At 36.9% G+C, this 18,701-nt stretch overlaps 1 protein-coding gene across 6 annotated transcripts in view; it reads right to left on the bottom strand.

Annotated features, from left to right (window-relative positions):
- Nucleotides 1-18,701, bottom strand: part of ZFAND4 (zinc finger AN1-type containing 4) — a 78,642-nt gene that overhangs the window by 12,680 nt on the left and 47,261 nt on the right. For all 6 annotated transcript variants that reach the window (XM_047703005.1, XM_047703004.1, XM_047703009.1 and 3 more), the window contains one exon: nt 11,519-11,666. In XM_047703005.1, coding sequence (XP_047558961.1) covers nt 11,519-11,666 — 148 coding nt within the window. The remainder of the gene's footprint in view (nt 1-11,518; nt 11,667-18,701) is intronic.

The raw sequence follows: 18,701 nt of genomic DNA, 5'->3' as shown, positions 1-18,701 counted from the left end.
TTTGATAACCACAATTAAAAATGTCTTAAAAGATTAAAATCTTAAGCTTAGGACAGAATAATTTTGCTCTCTTTCTTCACTGAGGAATGATTTCTTGAGAATGGTAAAGAAAACGAATTTTGTTTTATTTTCCTCACTACCGATTATTTGTCAGAGTTTTGCTGAGAAGAAAACTTACTGATTTATAGGAGATAGGATATCACCAACCTATTTTAGATCCCCAACAATTTTTCCTAGTAAGATGAACAGGTGTTGACTATATAGGCACTACAGAAAAGAAGTAATAATTCTAAACTGCTATCCTCGCAAAGGCCTGCTTGCAAGGTTGGCCCCTGGCTAGCTTCTAGGAACTTATATTTCCAGAGCGTTCCCACCACCCTAACTGAAAAGTGCCTAACCTGTTGGTATAAGCAATATCGTTTTTGCTAAATACCAGCTTTCCTTCTGGGAGTCTGGAATTTTGGTACATGTTAGGCAGAGGCTGTCTACATCCATGGCCCCCGATAAAACCCCTGGGCACAGAGTCTCTACTAGACAATATTCTACAGATGTGCTGAGACAACTCATTGATAGAGGAATAAAGCATACCCCATGAGACTCTTCTAGGAAAGGATTCTGGAAAGCTACTGTCCTTGGTTTCCTCTGGACTTGGGTCATGAGCCTTTTGCCTTTGAAGATTTTACTTCATACCGTTTTTCTGCAATAAATCTTAATCATGAATGCAACTATATGCTAGTACTGTGAATCTCTGTAGCAAATCATAGAACTGGGGAGTGGTCTAGAGGTCCTCCACACTAAGTTCTAATGAAAGTATCATGACAATTCATGATGTTATGGATAAACTTAAAAATCAAGGATATCAAGCCTCAAGATATTGGCTGAAATGTGCATCAGGAAAGGATGGAACGCCTGATGACCTAAACAACACTCCCAACCTAGAAATACAAGAAAAGCCAGATACTTCAGTGGACACCAGTTATGGCAAGAAACAGAGGAGCTAAAACTACAAAGAAAGAACAACCTTGGAAAGAGATGCTGGCTCCTGCAGCTGCTTATACACTAGGGGCACTGTCTTATCAAACTACAATTATCTACTCAACAAAAATATGCTTCAGAAATAAAGGCGAGGACTTCTGGGCTGTAGAGATTAATGGGTGATTGCCTAAATCTGAATTTCTCCATGCATCCTCCAAAAACCAATACAAATCAACAAGCAAATAAGCAAATAAAATAACTCATAACTCATGCCTTCATCAAAACCAGATGACAGATAAAATTAACTTCAAATTACCTATAAGGAGAAAAATACCCAAATCTAGGAGACTCATCTGTAAAGCTTATGCCTATTGTGAGAGACAAGAAAATATGTTGAGCCAGAAAGGAAGGAAGAAAGGGAGTAAGACAGAGAGGGACAGAGGAAGGGAGAAAAGAGGGAGGGAAAGAGAGGGTGAGAGGAAGGAAAAGAAGAAAGGAAGAAAAAGAGAGGTGTAGATAACCTAGGGCTGATGGAACAGCGATAAAATAAACCCTTAAAAGAGAAAATCCCACTTGATTATGAAAATACTGAAAAGAGGTTTAAGATCCAGGATATTAATATTTATTTATTTATTTACTTGTCAGAGAGAGCGAGAGAGGGAGGGAGGATGGGCGAGCATGAACAGGGGGAGCAGCAGGCAGAGGGAGAAGCAGGATCTCCACTAAGCAAGGAGCCCAATATGGCACTCAACCCCAGGACCCAGGGATCATGACCTGAGCCAAAGGCCGATGCTTAACTGATTGAGCCACCCAGGCATCCCAAGATCTAGGATGTTAAAACATGAGCTGCTGGGAAACTAAAGGCAAGTGACCTGAAACTGTTCAGAACATAAGGAGATAGCTTCAAGAAGACATGACTTCTGGGGGAAGTAGGGGTAAACTCAAAGTTCTCCATTGAGAACTTGTTAGTGAAGATAAAGAAGGCAGTAAAGGGCGCCTGGGTGGCTCAGTGGGTTAGGGCGCTGCCTTCGGCTCGGATCATGATCTCAGGGTCCTGGGATCGAGTCCCGTATCGGGCTCTCTGCTCAGCAGGGAGCCCCTGCTTCCCTCTCTCTCTCTCTCTGCCTGCCTCTCTACTTGTGATCTCTCTCTCTGTCAAATAAATAAATAAAATATTAAAAAAAAGAAGGCAGTAAAAAAATAAAAGGATCCATAGACACAAAAAGGAGTTACCAAATCAGAAAACACAACAACTCAACCCTCCAATGAAAGAGTACTATTGGGCGCCTGGGTGGCTCAGTGGGTTAAGCCACTGCCTTCGGCTCAGGTTATGATCTCAGGGTCCTGGGATCGAGTCCCACATCGGGCTCTCTGCTCAGCAGGGAGCCTGCTTCCCTCTCTCTCTCTGCCTGCCTCTCTGTCTACCTGTGATCTCTGTCTGTCAAATAAATAAATAAAATCTTTAAAAAAAAAAAAAAGAAAGAGTACTATTGATTTAAAAAAAACTGCATTTCACTATACCAAGAAAAGACGGTGCTCTTGAAATAAGAAACTTACTTTGCCACACAAAAGCCTCAGTTTTGTCTACACACAACGATTAACACTCCTTTGGGTAAATAAAAATTATAGGCATATCTCGTTTTATTATACTTTGCTTTAATGAACTTCACAGATATTGCATTCTTTAATAAATTGAAGGTTTGTGGCAACCCCACATCAAGGAAGTCTATCGAAGCCATTTTTCCAACAGCACTTGCTCACTTTAGGTCTCTGTGTCACATTTTGATGATTCTCACAATATTTTAAACTTTTCCGTCATTATATTTATCGTGGCTATCTGTGATCAGTGATCTCTGATGTTACTGTAATTGTTTTAGGGTGCCATGAATCCCGCCCATACAAGATGGCAAACTTCATTGATGAATGTTGTGTGTGTTCTGACTGCTCCACCAACAGACCATTCCCCCAACTCTCCTCCACTCCTTGGACCTCCCTATTCCCTGAGAAACAACAATATTGAAATTAGAACTATAATAGCCTTGAAGTGCTCAAGTGAAGGAAACAATTGTGCATCTCTCATTTTGAATCAAAAGCTAGAAATGATTAAGCTTAGTGAGGAAAGCATGTCGAAAGCTGAAAGAGGCTGAAAACTAGGCCTCTTAACACCAAACAGCCAGACTGTAAATGTAAAGAAAAAGTTCTTGAAGGAAACGAAAAGTGCTATTCTAGTGGACTCAAATATGATAAGAAAGTGAAACAGCCTTACTGCAAAAATGGAGAAAGTTTTAGTAGCCTGGATGGAAAATCAAACCAGCCACAACATTCCCTTAAGCCAGAGTCTAATCCAAAGCAAGGCCCTAACTCTCTTCAAATCTATGATGGTTCAGAGGTAAGGAAACTGCAGAAGGAAAGTCTGAAGCTAGTAGAGGTTTAAAGAAGCAGCTGTCTCCATAATATAAAAGTGCAAGGTGAAGCTGCAGTGCCAATGTAGAAGCGGCAGCAAGTTATCCAGCGATCTAACTAGAATACTTGCTGAAGGTGGCTACCCGAAACAGATTGACAATGGAGACAAAGCAGCCTCGTAATGGAAGAAGATGCCATCTAGGACTTTCATAACTAGACACAGTTCTGTATAAAAGGAGACCAAGAAAACATTACAGCTAGATGCAATGTATGGTTCTTGACTGGATCCCAGATTGAAAACCGCAAAAAATCAAAACAAATAAAATCAAGTGCATTACTGGGACACTGAGGAACAGGAATATAGCTGATAGAATGTGTACCAAGGATGAATCATGAGTATGATAACTGAATTGTGGTTATGCAGAAGACCCTTGTTCTTAAGCGAGAGATGCAAAATGAAGTACTTACAGGGAAATTATATCGGCAACTAACTCCCAGATGGATCAGGTGAAGAAACAAGGACAGAAAGCAACGCATAAAAATGGTAATTGGTGAATCGAGGTACAGGTACATGGGTGTCCATTGTACTCGTCCTATAACATTTCGGAAAGACTGAACATTTTTCAAAATACAAAAGATAAAATTAGTAACTTTTCTTTTTTTTTTTTTTTAAAGATTTTATTTATTTATTTGACAGACAGAGATCACAAGTAGGCAGAGAGGCAGGCAGAGAGAGGGGGGAGGAAGCAGGCTCCCTGCAGAGCAGAGAGCCCGATGTGGGACTCGATCCCAGGACTCTGGGATCATAACCTGAGCCGAAGGCAGTGGCTTAACCCACTGAGCCACCCAGGTGCCCCAAAATTAGTAACTTTTCTGACAAAAGTTGAAAGAATCCATTGTTAGGAACCCTAAATGAAAAAGAAATACTAAAAGAAATGATTCAGACAGAAGTAAAATAATCCTTGAAGGAAGCACATAATTGCAGAAAAGAGTAAAGAGCAACAGAAAAGCTTAATATGTGGATAAATATGAGTAAAACATTAGCAATATAAAACAACTGGAGAAATTCAAAATTTTTGTAAAATTAATATATGATAACAATGACACAAAAGGTATTTGAATATATAAGTAGAGTTAGAGTCCTAGAATTCTGTCATTAACAGGAAAGCAATAAACATTTTTATTGGAATTTAATTGTCAAGGTTGCACATTTTAATCTCCAGCGTAATCACCTGAAAAACCAGTGTAAGGATCCATAGCCAAGAAAGTAATGCAGAACAAAAACCAAATAAGGAAAAAATAGACTAATCCAAAAAAGGACAAGAAGGAGAAAAAAGAAACAAACCAGCTGATTAAGCAAAAAACAAAGGTGATAAAAATCCAAATATATCAGTAATTACACTAAACTTTAAGTAAAATAAAAGACTTAAGTTTGTCAGTTTAGGTTAAAAAGATAATACATTGTATGTCTACTATACTTCAATAAAAGATAAAATTAAAAAATAATAAAACCAACCATATACCAGTTAGAAGAAACAAATTCTAAATATAGGGACATGAAGAGATTGAAAGTAAAAGAACAGAAAGAATATACAACAGAAACACAAATGAAAAGAAAGCTAGGATAGCTATGTTACTAGTGACAAAGTAGATTTTAGGACAAGTGCATTACTAGAGATAAAACATTTTATAATAATACAAATGTTAGATACTACAATTCCTTGGATATCACACAAATCTGTATTAGATCAAATGACAGTTTCAAAATATGCAAAATAAAAATAAAAGGAGACAAAGCTATAATAAAATAGGGAGACTTTTTAAATAAACCTCTCTCAAAAATGGAGAGAAAACAGACCCCCTACAAAAACATCAGAAAGGATACAGAAGATCTGAACAACACAATAAACTTGATCTAATTAATACATACAGAATATTACATAGTGACTCATTACATAGTCTTTTCAAGGGCACAAGTGGCAACTTACCAATACGCTTTGTCATAAATCAAACCTTAACTAATATCAAAGTCTTGAAATCATTAAGAGTATGTTCTCTGATGATAGTGAAAGTAAACCACAATAACAAAAACGTATAAATATTCCACATGTTTGGAAACTAAGGCAGCCACTTCTAAATAAGCCATAAATCAAAAGTAATACAAAGATTTAATGTAATCTCTATCAAAATCCCAACTACATTTTTTTCAAAAATAGAATAATCTATCCTAAAACTCATATGGAACCTCAGGGAACTCCAAATAGCCATAACAAACTTAACCAAGAAGAACAAAATTGTAGGTTTCTCACTTCCTGATTTCAAACTTATTACAAAGCAACACAGTAAGCAAGAGTGTGCTACTCCAAAGAATGAAACTAGACCAGTACCTTACACCATATACAAAAATAAATTCAAAATGGGGACTCCTGGATGGCTCTGTTGGTTAAGTACCTGCCTTCGGCTCAGGTCATGATTCCAGGGTCTCAGGATCAAGTCCCACATCAGGTTCCTTGCTAGGCAAGAAGCCTGCTTCTCCCTCTGCCTGCTGCTCCCTCTGCTTGTGCTCTCCCTTTCTCTCTCTCTCTGACAAATAAATACAATCTTTAAAAATAAATAAATAAATAAATAATGGATTCAAACTTGAATGTAAGACCAGAAATTATAAAACTCCTAGAAGAAAACATAGGAAATAAGCTATTTGACAATGGTCTTAGCAATATTTTGGGGGGCCAGTCTCCTTAGGAAAGGGCAACAAAAGCTAAAACAAACAAATGGGATTACATCAAACTAAAAAGCTCTTTTTGCACAGTGAAGGAAAGCAACAAAACAAAAAGGCAACCTACTGAATGTGGAAAGATATTTGCAAATCATATATCTGATAGAGGTTAATATCTAAAATATGTAAAGAACTTACATAACTTAGTATCGAACAACCAACCATCACATTAAAACATGGGCAGAGGACTTGAATAGACATTCTTCCGAAGAAGACAGACAGATGGCCAACAGGCACATGAGAAGATGCTCTGTATCCCTAATCATCGGGGAAAGGTGAATCCAGACTACAACGAGATGTCATTTCGTATCTGTTCAATTGGTTGTTACCAGGAAAATTAAAATAACAAGGATTAGCAAGTATATACAGAAAAAGGAACCCTCACACGTTTGGTGGGAATGCCAGTTGGTACAGCCACTCTGGAAAACAGTATGGAGGTTCCTCAAAAAATTAAAAATAGGAGACCCTGGGTGACTCATTTGGTTAAGTGTCTGACTCTTGATTTTGGCTCAGGTCATGATCTTGGGATCCTGGAAGTGAGCCCCCAACTGGGTTCTACACTCAGCAGGGGGGCTGCTTGAGGATTCTCTCTCTCTTGCCTTCTGCCCCTCCCTCCACTCATTCACTCTCTCAAGCAAATAAATAAATCTTTAAAAAAAATTAAAAACAGAACTACCATACAGTATATCAAAATTCTACTTCTAGGTATTGACCTGAAGAAAACAGAAACATCAACTGAACGAGATGTATGCTCCTATGTTCAGTGTCACATTATTTACAATAGCTAAGATATGGAAGAAACCAAGATGTGGTATATATATGCAATGAAATATTAGCCAAAAAAAAAGAATAAAATCTTGCCATTTGTAACAACATGTATAGACCTTGAAGGTATTAGGCTAAGTGGAATAAATCAGACAGAGAAAGACAAATTCCGTATGATTTCACTTATACATGGAATCTAAAAAACAAAACAATCCAACAAAAGCAAATGGAAACAAACTCAAAGATACAGGAAACAAACTGCTGGTTACCAGAATGGGGCGGGGTTGGGCAGGACAAAACAGGTAAAGAGGATTAAGAGATACAAACTTCCAGTTATAAAAGAAATGTCATGGTGATGTAATGTACAGCATAGGAAATATAGTTAATAATATTGTAATAACTTTGTGCAGTGACAGATGGTAACTAGTTTTATTCTGGGGATTATTTCATAATATATAAAAACACTGAATCACTATGATGTATACCTAAAATTAACAGGATACTGTATTTCAATAGAAAATAAAGTGTGGTATTGGCACAAAGACAGACACATCGACCAATGGAATGGAGTAGATAACCCAGAAATAAACCCTCACATATATGGTCAAATGACTTCCAACAAAGTATCAAGACCACCCAATGGGGAAAAGACTGCTTCTTCAACAAATGGAACAGGGAAAACTGGATATCCACATACAAATGAATGAAGCTGGAGTCTTACCTTATACCACATATAAAAAATAACCTAAGATGTACCAAAGATCTAAATATAAGACCTAAAGTTATAAAACTTTTAGGAAAAAACAGAAGGAAAAGCTTCATGAGATTGGATTTAGCAATGATTTTTTGGATATGAAACCAAAAAAGTATGGGCAACAAAAGTAAAAATAGATAAACTGGACCACATAGAAATTTAAAATTTTGGTGTATCAAAGGACACCACCATCAGAGTAAAAAGGCAAACTAAAGGAGAAAATATTTGCAAATCATGTATCTCCTAAGACTTTAATATCCAGAATATGTTCCTAAAGAATTCTTAAACCTCAATGACAAAAACAAATATCCTAAATAAAAAATGGACCAGAGACTTCAATAGACATCTCTCCAAAGAAGATATACAAATGGTCAACTAGAACATGAAAGGATGCTCAACATCACTAATTTTAGAAAAATGCAAATCAACCTGCAATGAGATATCAGCTCACACTAATCAGGATGACTACTCTTTAAAAAATAACAAAGGGGCGCCTGGGTGGCTCAGTGGGTTAAGCCGCTGCCTTCGGCTCAGGTCATGATCTCAGGGTACTGGGATCGAGTCCCGCATCGGGCTCTCTGCTCAGCGGGGAGCCTGCTTCCCTCTCTCTCTGCCTGCCTCTCCGTCTGCTTGTGATCTCTCTCTGTCAAATAAATAAATAAAATCTTTAAAAAAAAATAAAAAAATTAAAAAAAATTAAAAAAAATAAAAAATAACAAAATAGCAGCAAGTGTTGGTGTGAATATGGAAAAACTGAAAACTTGGTGTACCATCAGTAGATTGTAAGATGGCACATACAACTACCATAGAAAACAATATGGCAATTCCTCATAAAATTAACAATAGAATTACCATAGGATCTTGTAATTCTCGGTATATATTTAAAGGATTGCTCTCAAAGAGATATTTATATACCCATGTTGCTAGCAGCATTCTTCCCAACAGACAGAAGGTGGAAGCAACACCAATCTCCATCAAGAGATGCATGGGTAAATAAAATGTTATATATTTTTATACATACACACACACACACACACACTCAACCTTAAAAATATGGAAATTGTGACCTGTTACAACATGGATGAACTCTGAGGACATTGCTAAATGAAATCATTCACAAAACAACAACAACAAAAAACCATGATTCCATTTTATAGAAGATATCTAGAGAGTCAAACTTATAGAAACAGAAAGTAAAACTGTGGTTGCCAGGGACTGCAGGGGGAGCAGGGAAACAGGGAATTGTTTAATGAGTACAGAGTTTCAGGTATGCATGATGAAAAAGTTCTAAAGATTGTGAAACAGTATGAATGTACTTAACACTCCTGAACAACATGTAAACTTAAAAATGATTAAGACAGGGACGCCTGGGTGGCTGCTCAGTTGGTTAAGCAGCTGCCTTCGGCTCACGTCATGATCCCAGCGTCCTGGGATCGAGTCCCACATCGGGCTCCTTGCTCATCAGGGAGCCTGCTTCTCCCTCTGCCTCTGCCTGCCATTCTGTCTGCCTGTGCTTGCTCTCTCTCCCTCTCTCTCTCTGACAAATAAATAAATAAAATCTTAAAAAAAAAAAAATAAATAATAAAAATGATTAAGACAGTAAATTTTATGTACATTTTACCATAACTAAAAACAATTGTTTAAAAAATGTTAATTATAAAATCTAGGTTGTAGATAAATGGGTGTTCACTGTAAAATTCTTTCAATTTTGCTGTATGTTAGAAAAAAAAATTACAGACCAATATCTCTGATAAACAAAAGTCCTAAATATAAATTAGCAAATAAAATATAAAGATATAAAAAGGAAAATTCATCACTAGGAGTGGTTCATTCTAAGAACGTAATAATGATTTCATACTAAAAAAAAGTAATTCACATTATCAAAATATTTCTGTTCCATGCAAAATGATTTTTAATTTCTCTTTGGATTTCTTTGACCCACTGATTACTGAAAGTGTCTGAAATATTACTGAAAGTTATATTCCAAAATATAAGACTTTCCATATATCTGTTATTGATTCTTAACTTTATCTCATTATAATAAGAGAGATTTTTTATATGATTTTAATCTTTTCAAATTTACTGGGACTCATTTAATAGCAAACAATATGATTTATCTTGGTAAATGTTCTGAGTGCCTGTAACGAGAATGTACATTCTGCTGTTTTCAGGTGGAGCATTCTGTAAATGTCAATTAGAACAAGTAGGTTGATAAGAGTTATTTATGTCTTCTTACATCCTTTCTGATTCACCAGCTTTTTCTATCAATTTTTTCAGAGTGTAAATGTAGAATAATTCTAAAATAACTGGATTTGTCAATTTCTCTTTGCCGCCTTTGCTTTGTGTTTTATTAGATGCATAAACATTTAGATTGTGGGGAAAGAAATTTTTTTCAATAGAGCTAGGTCAATTGTTCTCCACTTGAAAGAAATTCTCTTTACCCTACTTCACATTACACTTTAAGTTTTTTTTTTTTTTTTAGAGGGGTTATAAATCTAAATGAGAAAGGAATAATTACAGAGCTTTCGCAAAACTGTCTGGCATAGTGACTAAAGCTACACATAAACCTACCCTATGACACGTCCATTCCTAGGCTTATGCCCCAAAGAAAAGAGTGCATATGTCCAACAAAAACATATATAAGAATGTTGAAAGCATATTTACTGATGAAAGCCAAAGACTACAAACAACTCAAAAGGAGAGAAACAAACAGAAGGATCATCATACAATGCAATAGTACCTAGCAGTAAAAAAGAATGAAGTGATACCCACAACATGGATGATTTACAAAAGCATGATGTTGGCAAAAGAAACCAGACCAAAAAAAAAAAAAAAATAGGATATTTATTTATACAAAGTTCAACAAGTGGCAAAACTAATTTTTGGTGACAAGTGTAGGAATAGTAGTTATTTCTGGGAGTAGGGAAAGGTTAAAAGGAAACCTGGTCCTATTTTAATCTGGGTTGTACCTACATGAGTGTATATAAAGGTAAAAATTCATCAAGCTGTACATTAAAGATCTATGAACCTTATTATATGTATATATATTTCAAGAAAGAAAAAGGGATTAGTTATTAATAGAGTGAAAAGCAAAGTAACAGAGTAGTGATTGTGTGTGTGTGTGTGTGTGTGTGTGTGTGTGTGTATGATAAAGGATTTAAAACCAGAATATAGGAAGACCAAAAAAAATCAATAAGCAAAAAACATACCACTGAATAGAAAAATGCCCAAGAGATCTGAACAGGCATTTCACCCAATAAATACGAGAAAGGTGCTCAACCTCATCAGTCAGAGGAATTAAAACCACAATGTGAGGCCCCTACACATCAACCAGAATGAGAAAAACAAGAAAAGAATCATACCAAATGCTGGTAAGACTATGTGAAAACCCTGTCTCATTCATTACTGGACGGAATGTAAACTGGTTCAATTACTTTGGAATCACTTTGGAAAACTGAGAGTATCTAGTACAGCTAAACATAGGTATATTCCTTTCAAAGCCCAAATAGAGTAGATATCCATAATAAGCAAATATTAACAGAGCATTTTAAAAAGTCATTATTGAAAGATAAAGATTAGGTTATTATTTATTATCCTTCTTACTAGAGCTATGAAATTTTTAAAAAACAACGAATTATTTTAAGTGCAGCATATCACAGTAAATAGTGGTGGCCTAAAAAAACCAATTCATCACTTTTAAAGCTCAATAAATAACTGAGGCCAGAAACTTGAAATGAACAATATTTTATAAATAATCTGTTTTCACAGTTACCAACAGACCTCAGTGCTGTAAGCCCTGCAGGGACAAAGTAGAGAAAAGCCTGGCCAAATGCCAACAGCTTCACCTTTTTGCTGAGATTCATGTTCTCCATCTTAGCCTTCAGCAGCTTCATCTTATTCATAGTTATGGAATTTTCAATTATCTGTTGTCCAGAAGGAGAAGGCTCAATTTCTTCATCTTCATCCGTATACAAATTATACACAGAACCACCACTGCAAAGAAAGCAGTAATTACTACTGAGATGCTTCTGATACCCGCTCAATGACTAAAAATATTTATGTGCAGATGTTGCTAATGATAAAAGAATAAATCTTGCCAATGTAAATTCAAGGCAAATGTATTTCAAAAAATATATTTCTTAGAAGAAAAAAATCAATATGGATCAATAGTATGACGTAGCATTACTGACAATCTAGCACAGCTAAGCTTTTCTGAAGTCAGCGCACCACCAGTGAAGGTCTTATGCCGCCTACTACCTCACTCCCACAGAAACAAAATCCATCTTCACAAAAATGCCCTGATTTCATTTTATCAGCCATGGCTGTTAATTGTGAAACCTAGACTTAGGCTGATCAGAATTCCATTTAACCATAATGAAAAAGAAATTGACACAGAAGCCAGATTTTCATTCATTCTGAGAGGATTTTCACTAAAAGAGAACTCGCACAGGTATCATCAGAACATTATCTGTTCTTAAGAAACAACAACAACAACAACAAAAATAATGAGGTTTTTTTCAGTGTTTGGAAGCATAACCCCTTAGAACAGCATGTATTTTAAAATGAAAAAAGAAACCCCAGTCATGGCACAAATTATTATACATGTAAAACATCTGAATTACTGATCAGTCTCCATGACATTTATTGATACCTTAACAGAATTCTTTGGAGCATCTTGTCTTTGACTGCATAATATAATGGCATTTATCACACTATCCTCATATTTAGATTTATACGTCTATCTTCCTTCTCACTCCCCCATATGTAAGCAAGGTAAAAACAGATAATGGGCCTTACTCATCTTCTTGGTCTCAGAGCCTGGCACAGTGCTTGGTACATAGCCAATAAATGTTTCTTTAGCTGAATATAAACATGAATGAAGTTTCACTCAGCTTTTTCAGTAGTAGTAAAAGGTAAAAGGTTTGGGAAAAACATAAGTTTCAGCACATTTGTAGAATGACAAAGATTTTACATAGAGCAGACTAAGTATGGGACACCATGTCTGATTAACTTACAGAAGAACTAAAGCATGTATCTCTGCTAAAGTATGAGGGTTAACAAAATTTCCTGTTTTATATGATTGTAGGAAATGGAAACAATGTAGGGTAACCTTAAATAATAAGGGCATATTCCATAACACTTCTGAAGTGTGTACTACCACCACACAAAGGCAATGTGTGGACAGCCCCATTCTTAAAACTTTACATGGTGATGGGACGCCTGGGTGGCTCAGTTGGTTAAGCAGCTGCCTTCGGCTCAGGTCATGATCCCAGCGTCCTGGGATCGAGTCCCACATCGGGCTCCTTGCTTGGCAGCGAGCCTGCTTCTCCCTCTGCCTCTGCCTGCCACTCTGTCTGCCTGTGCTCACTCTCGCTTCTCTCTCTATGACAAATAAATAAATTAAAAAAATCTTTAAAAAAAACTTTACATGGTGAAATGATGACATTTTGAAATCACAGATTAACTACCTGTATAGCAGGTATGGGCACCAGAAGGAGTGATAGCAGGAACATGTCTCCATAATCAATTTAGTCCCTAGTGTTCGACTTGTGACCATCACCACTTCTACCTACTGTAGATGCCTACCACAGAATGGAAATTGACACAATGGGAACAACACTAATATTGTTATCACTTACTGAATGCTACTCTGCCAGATTCTTTTTACATGCTATTTCTAATTCTCACAAGAACTATATGGGTGATATTCATTTTATAAATGAAGAAACTACAAATGAGAGAGGTTTTACTAAGCCTGTAAACAGTGGACTTAAGATTCACATCCCTGCTTCCAAAGCCTATTCTTTGTACTAATTCCTGCCGCTCCCTCAGGCACTGAACAACAGATTTTACTGCCTCTTGCCTGTGAACTCAAGTAAGTGCCAGAACTTAAGAGTATGTGGGGGCAATTGTCTTGAAGTTAACTACACCAGAAAAGGAGGGAGGAGTGATTTCTGCCAGTTCACCCTTGGAGTTGGAAGGAATGACTCAAGTACATTCTATCCTTGGTTACCTTGCAGTATTTTAAGTACTTCTCTCATACATCCTATGGTTATTTTTTTTTTAAAGATTTTATTTATTTATTTGTCAGAGAGAGCAAGGGAGAGAGAGCGAATACAGGCAGACAGAATGGCAGGCAGAGGCAGAGGGAGAAGCAGGTTCCCTGACGAGCAAGGAGCCCGATGTGGGACTCGATCCCAGGACGCTGGGATCATGACCTGAGCCGAAGGCAGCTGCATCCTATGGTTATTTTAACTTAAAATACCCAGACTGAATACTGAAAGAGGTTTCTTTTTTTTTTTTTAAGATTTTATTTATTTATTTGACAGAGAGATCACAAGCAGGCAGAGAGGCAGGCAGAGAGAGAGAGGGGAAAGCAGGCTCCCTGCTGAGCAGAGGACCCTGGGATCATGACCTGAGCCAAAGGCAGAGGCTTAACCCATTGAGCCACCCAGGCGCCCATGAAAGAGGTTTCTGATTCAACTTTCCTATCATAAAGATTGGTCCTTTAAAGTTTTCCCATGGAAAACAGTGTGTCTGTGTGCCTGGGCTTGCATGCACACATGTATGTATGTATATATGTATATTTGTAAAAGTACAATCATGACAACTATTTCAATGGATGCATTTTGGAGGGTAAAAACACTTTTAGATTCACTTAATGTTTTCAAAGAACCATATTGCCATGTTTTCTCACAAAACAGATTTAGGAGATCAGTTAAAAACCAATCAATTTCTTTCAAAATGGAAAAATGTAACTAGACTAGGATAACATAGTAATTTATAAACTTAATCCATAAATATCTTTTTTGTATTTAAATGTTCTAAATATTTTCTTAAGTTTCTAGATATTTTCTTGAATGCTATATTTAACTTTTTCTGAATCTTTTAATCTAATAATGTGATTAAAGACAAAAGATGGGCAAATGAATATTTATTCCAACATGAATATTGTTCATCCAGAAGCCACATACTCACATGACTGTCACAGACAAGTTACCATGTAATTAAAACTGTCTTGCATTGCCTCCTTTAATTTCTTCCCACTTAACAAAGCAATAAGGTGGCATGATTAACTATAAAGGTTCAAGATTAAAAAATGACTGATACTAGATTTTGTATTAGAATGAGCTTAATTAGCACCCAGTCTTCCTTTTTCCTCCCTAGAGCAGGAGTTGGTAAACTATGGCCTCAGGCCAAGTTCATTCTACCACTTATTTTTGTGTGGTCCACAAGAATGGTTTTGACACTTTCAAATAGTTGAAAAAAATCAAAATAATAATATTTCACAATGTTAAATTATATCAAATTCACATTTGTGTCCATAAATAAAAAGTTTAATTGAAACATTGCCACACTCACTGGATCACATATTGCAGATGGCTGCTTTTACATTACAGTGATAGAGATGAGTAGCCCCATTAGAATTTTATGTGGCTGTCTCACTGCTTTGCACTGTGGCTTGGCACACTACAAAGCACAGTGGCACAATCATAATTCAACAGCATTTTGAGTGCCATGTGTATCACTGTACCATGACACTGACATACACACCCAACATGTCAACAAGAAGAGAGGACTTTGAATGCTGTAGTTAAAAAGACAAAAAACAAAAACAAGATGAATGCCACAGTTTTAAGGCACAATAGAGAGTGGACTATTTTATTGTCAATTACATGGCAAAGCATTATGTTCATTATGCAATGACACTATAGCTACGCTAAAGAAAAACAACTTATTTGGACGTTACCAGAATGAGAATTCATCACACTATTCCCAAGTTGCAGGGAAGTGTCAGGAAAATTGCAAAAATTTAAAATGGAATATCTCATCAAAGTAGAATTTCTTCGCAAAAAGAAAAAAATAAAAATAAGACTGCAACCAAAATAAGCTTCCAAATGGCTAACTTACTGGCTAGCAAGAAAACCTGTTTGCCAACAGTGAATTAATTAAACTATGCCTGAACACAGCAATTGAAGAACTACATCCAGAGAAAATAAACTTGTTTAAATAAAGACTACCCCTTTGGCAAGAACAATTTCTTAAAGAACTGATAACAATGGAAGCAACAACAGCAGTCAACTAAACAAGGCAATGATTTGGAGTTCTGTTCCTTGGCTTTTGATGAGTCAACATAAGTTACTGGTACTGTTCAGTTGTTTTTGTTTATCAGGGCATCAATACCAACTTTGAAGTTACGGAAGAACAAAGGCCCTATGAATAGTCTGCATAAAACAACTAGAGGTAAGAAGATTTTCAAGAGTTGCTAAAACACTAATTCAGTAAAACTTGAAGTGAAATCTCCTATAAGTGATGGAGTGAAAATATGTGTGAACAGTAAAAAAACAAGGTGGACAAATTTACAATGCTAATGAAAACCTAAAATATTAAAAGGCTATGGTTACTCGCTGTATTATGTATTAGCAGGTATTGGGGGTAAATATCTGAATCTATTATGTATTCTTGAACAAGTAGTGCCAACAGTAAACTTTTTTGGTTCATGGACTTAGCCATCTGTTCAATGTCGTGACTGTAATAGTTTTATTATGATTCTTTAAAGCTCAGGGCTAACATCGAATTTTTCTGAACAAGAAGAATCACCTTCACCTAAATGCTTCTGAAAATTAGTTTTTGCTGTGGACTTAATGTTTCTTACTGAATTCCAACTGAAATAAAAACCAAAACAGTGCTCCTATAAGAAACTTACACTGCAGTAATGTCATTCTGATGATACCTATATTACTTTGAATCACATGTAATAGCATGCTTTCAAAAGTTAAAAAACAAAAGAACATTCTCACACAAATTTACAGGGGGCATGCTTTGTAAATTCCCAGCAATGATTTCACACCTCATTGCAAGTTAAAGGAAATTTCCATATTTCAAAATCTATGTAGATACGGAATTGAGCTCCACCTTTTTTTTTTTTTTAAGATTTTATTTATTTATGTGACAGACAGAGATCACAAGTATGCAGAGAGGCAGGCAGAGAGAGAGGAGGAAGCAGGCTCCCCGGCAAGCAGAGAGCCTGATGCAGGGCTCTATCCCAGGACCCTGAGATCATGACCTAAGCCAAAGGCAGAGGCTTTAACCCACTGAGCCACTCAGGCGCCCCAGAGCTCCACCTATCTTGAAGTGATTCATATGCAATGTAATGCCATGCTAAAGGCAAACAGCAAGAGGACACTGTATTGGAATTCTATAAATGCCTTCCAAGCAATGAATATGTTCAATTAAAATCATAAGCTTATGGACTGGTATCAGTACTTGGCAACGTCTGTGTGAAAAAAAATTTTCAAATGTAAAATACACAAAAATCTCACTACAGATCCATATTAACAGATGAATTTTTACAAATGATTTTGCAAGTCTAATGAGCAACACTAGCCTGCAACCTCAATTAAGTAAAATATTACCCCCCCAAAAGCATTCAATTCTCCTCTTTCATGGATCCAAATCATAAACACACACAAGTACTCAATTATCAATTTTTTAAATTTTTTTAAGAGAGAGTGCGTGTGAGGGAGGGGCAGAGGGTGAGGAAGAGAAAGAATCTTAAGCAAGCTCCATGCCCAGGCTAAATCTCAAAATCCTGAGATAATGACCTGAGCCCAAATCAAGAGTTGGGCACTTAACCAACTGAGCCACCCAGGGGCCCCTCAATTAATATTATTATATTTTTAATTTTATCAGTAAAAATTATGTGGAAGTTCTTCTCTGTCGTTATGTAAGTACTGACACAGTACCCTATCCCTTGGCCTGAAAATCCTAAAATAGTTACTATTGTGAGGACTCATTTAGCCAGAGGCTTCCATCAAGGTTAAACAATAACCTGATTGCTTAACCCTTAAACTGTCCCTGCTCCCCTTCCCCCAGGGGACTTACTTAAAAACAAGTCCCAGAAACCAGCCCCAGGTAAGAAAGCCCAGATACAAGGGTGGGTCAGGCCAGGTGGAGACATCCCATTAGTGGGGGGATGCATACTGTCTCCCTAGCTACCAAGGAGTATGGGCCCTGCCCTTTGGGAACCTTTTGGGCACCAATTCTAACCAAGGTGATAGGCTAGGTCAAATGTCTACTATAGGGTAAATTGTAATTCAATTGGTCACTTATGTGTGACCTAACATGACTGTGGAGTTTCCTCTGTGTTACAATCTCATTGGCCACCTGTGCATGGCCAGGCCCAACCACAAGGCCTTTGCCCTTAAAAGCTAGTCTGTGAAACAGAGAAGGGTCGCCCTTTCTTGTAAGAGGTGCGGCCCCGAATGTTTGGTTTGATTCTTGATGCTTGGCACAGAATAAAGCTTTGCCTGACCTTCGCTTTATATCAGTCTCACTCCTTTAATCATGGACCCACTATTGGGGGGGCTTATCACTATTTGGCCCTTTACAAAAAAATTTTGCTGCCTCCCTGATACAGAGTAAGAAAGCCTCTCCTACAATAGTCAAGATAAATGTCATTCAAAGTATGGCCAGAAAAAAAAGTTTTCTACTCTCCTTTCTCACCCACCCTTATCCCTTGTCCAGTTCTGGTAGGTGAAAAGAACGGAAGAGAAAAGTTTAAAAAAAAAATATCTGGGGAGGAAAACTATAATTTCAATTGAAATCCCCGGCAACATCTGGGCTATGTCTTAAACACAAACAGAAGCTGGCTGAAGAGAAACTGAGGTAAAAGGAGAAAATGACATTTCAAGCAAAAGGTAATGGCATAATGAAGGGGAGCTGGAAAATGGATGATGACAGGTTGTAAAAGGCCTTACAGGCAAAACTAAGGAACTTAGATTTTCTCCTTCGGAAAAGGGGGCCAGAAGAGGATGTTTGAAAGAAGGAAATCAAAACAACAGTGAGCTAGCACATAGGGAGACTGGCATGAAAAAATTCTATTTGTGGTCCAAGGAGGAGGCACTGGATTAAGGCTGTAGCCCTCATCATCCCTCTTCTCTACTTCTGGACTACATGGTTGTGGTAACTATGTGGTTACTACTATACTTTGCAGTAACCAGATCCTAATAAGTTGGTCAGCAGTCA

Source organism: Lutra lutra, chromosome 14 (assembly GCF_902655055.1).
Source record: "Lutra lutra chromosome 14, mLutLut1.2, whole genome shotgun sequence".
Lineage (NCBI taxonomy): Eukaryota > Metazoa > Chordata > Mammalia > Carnivora > Mustelidae > Lutra > Lutra lutra.
This window is presented reverse-complemented; position numbering and strand designations above follow the sequence as displayed.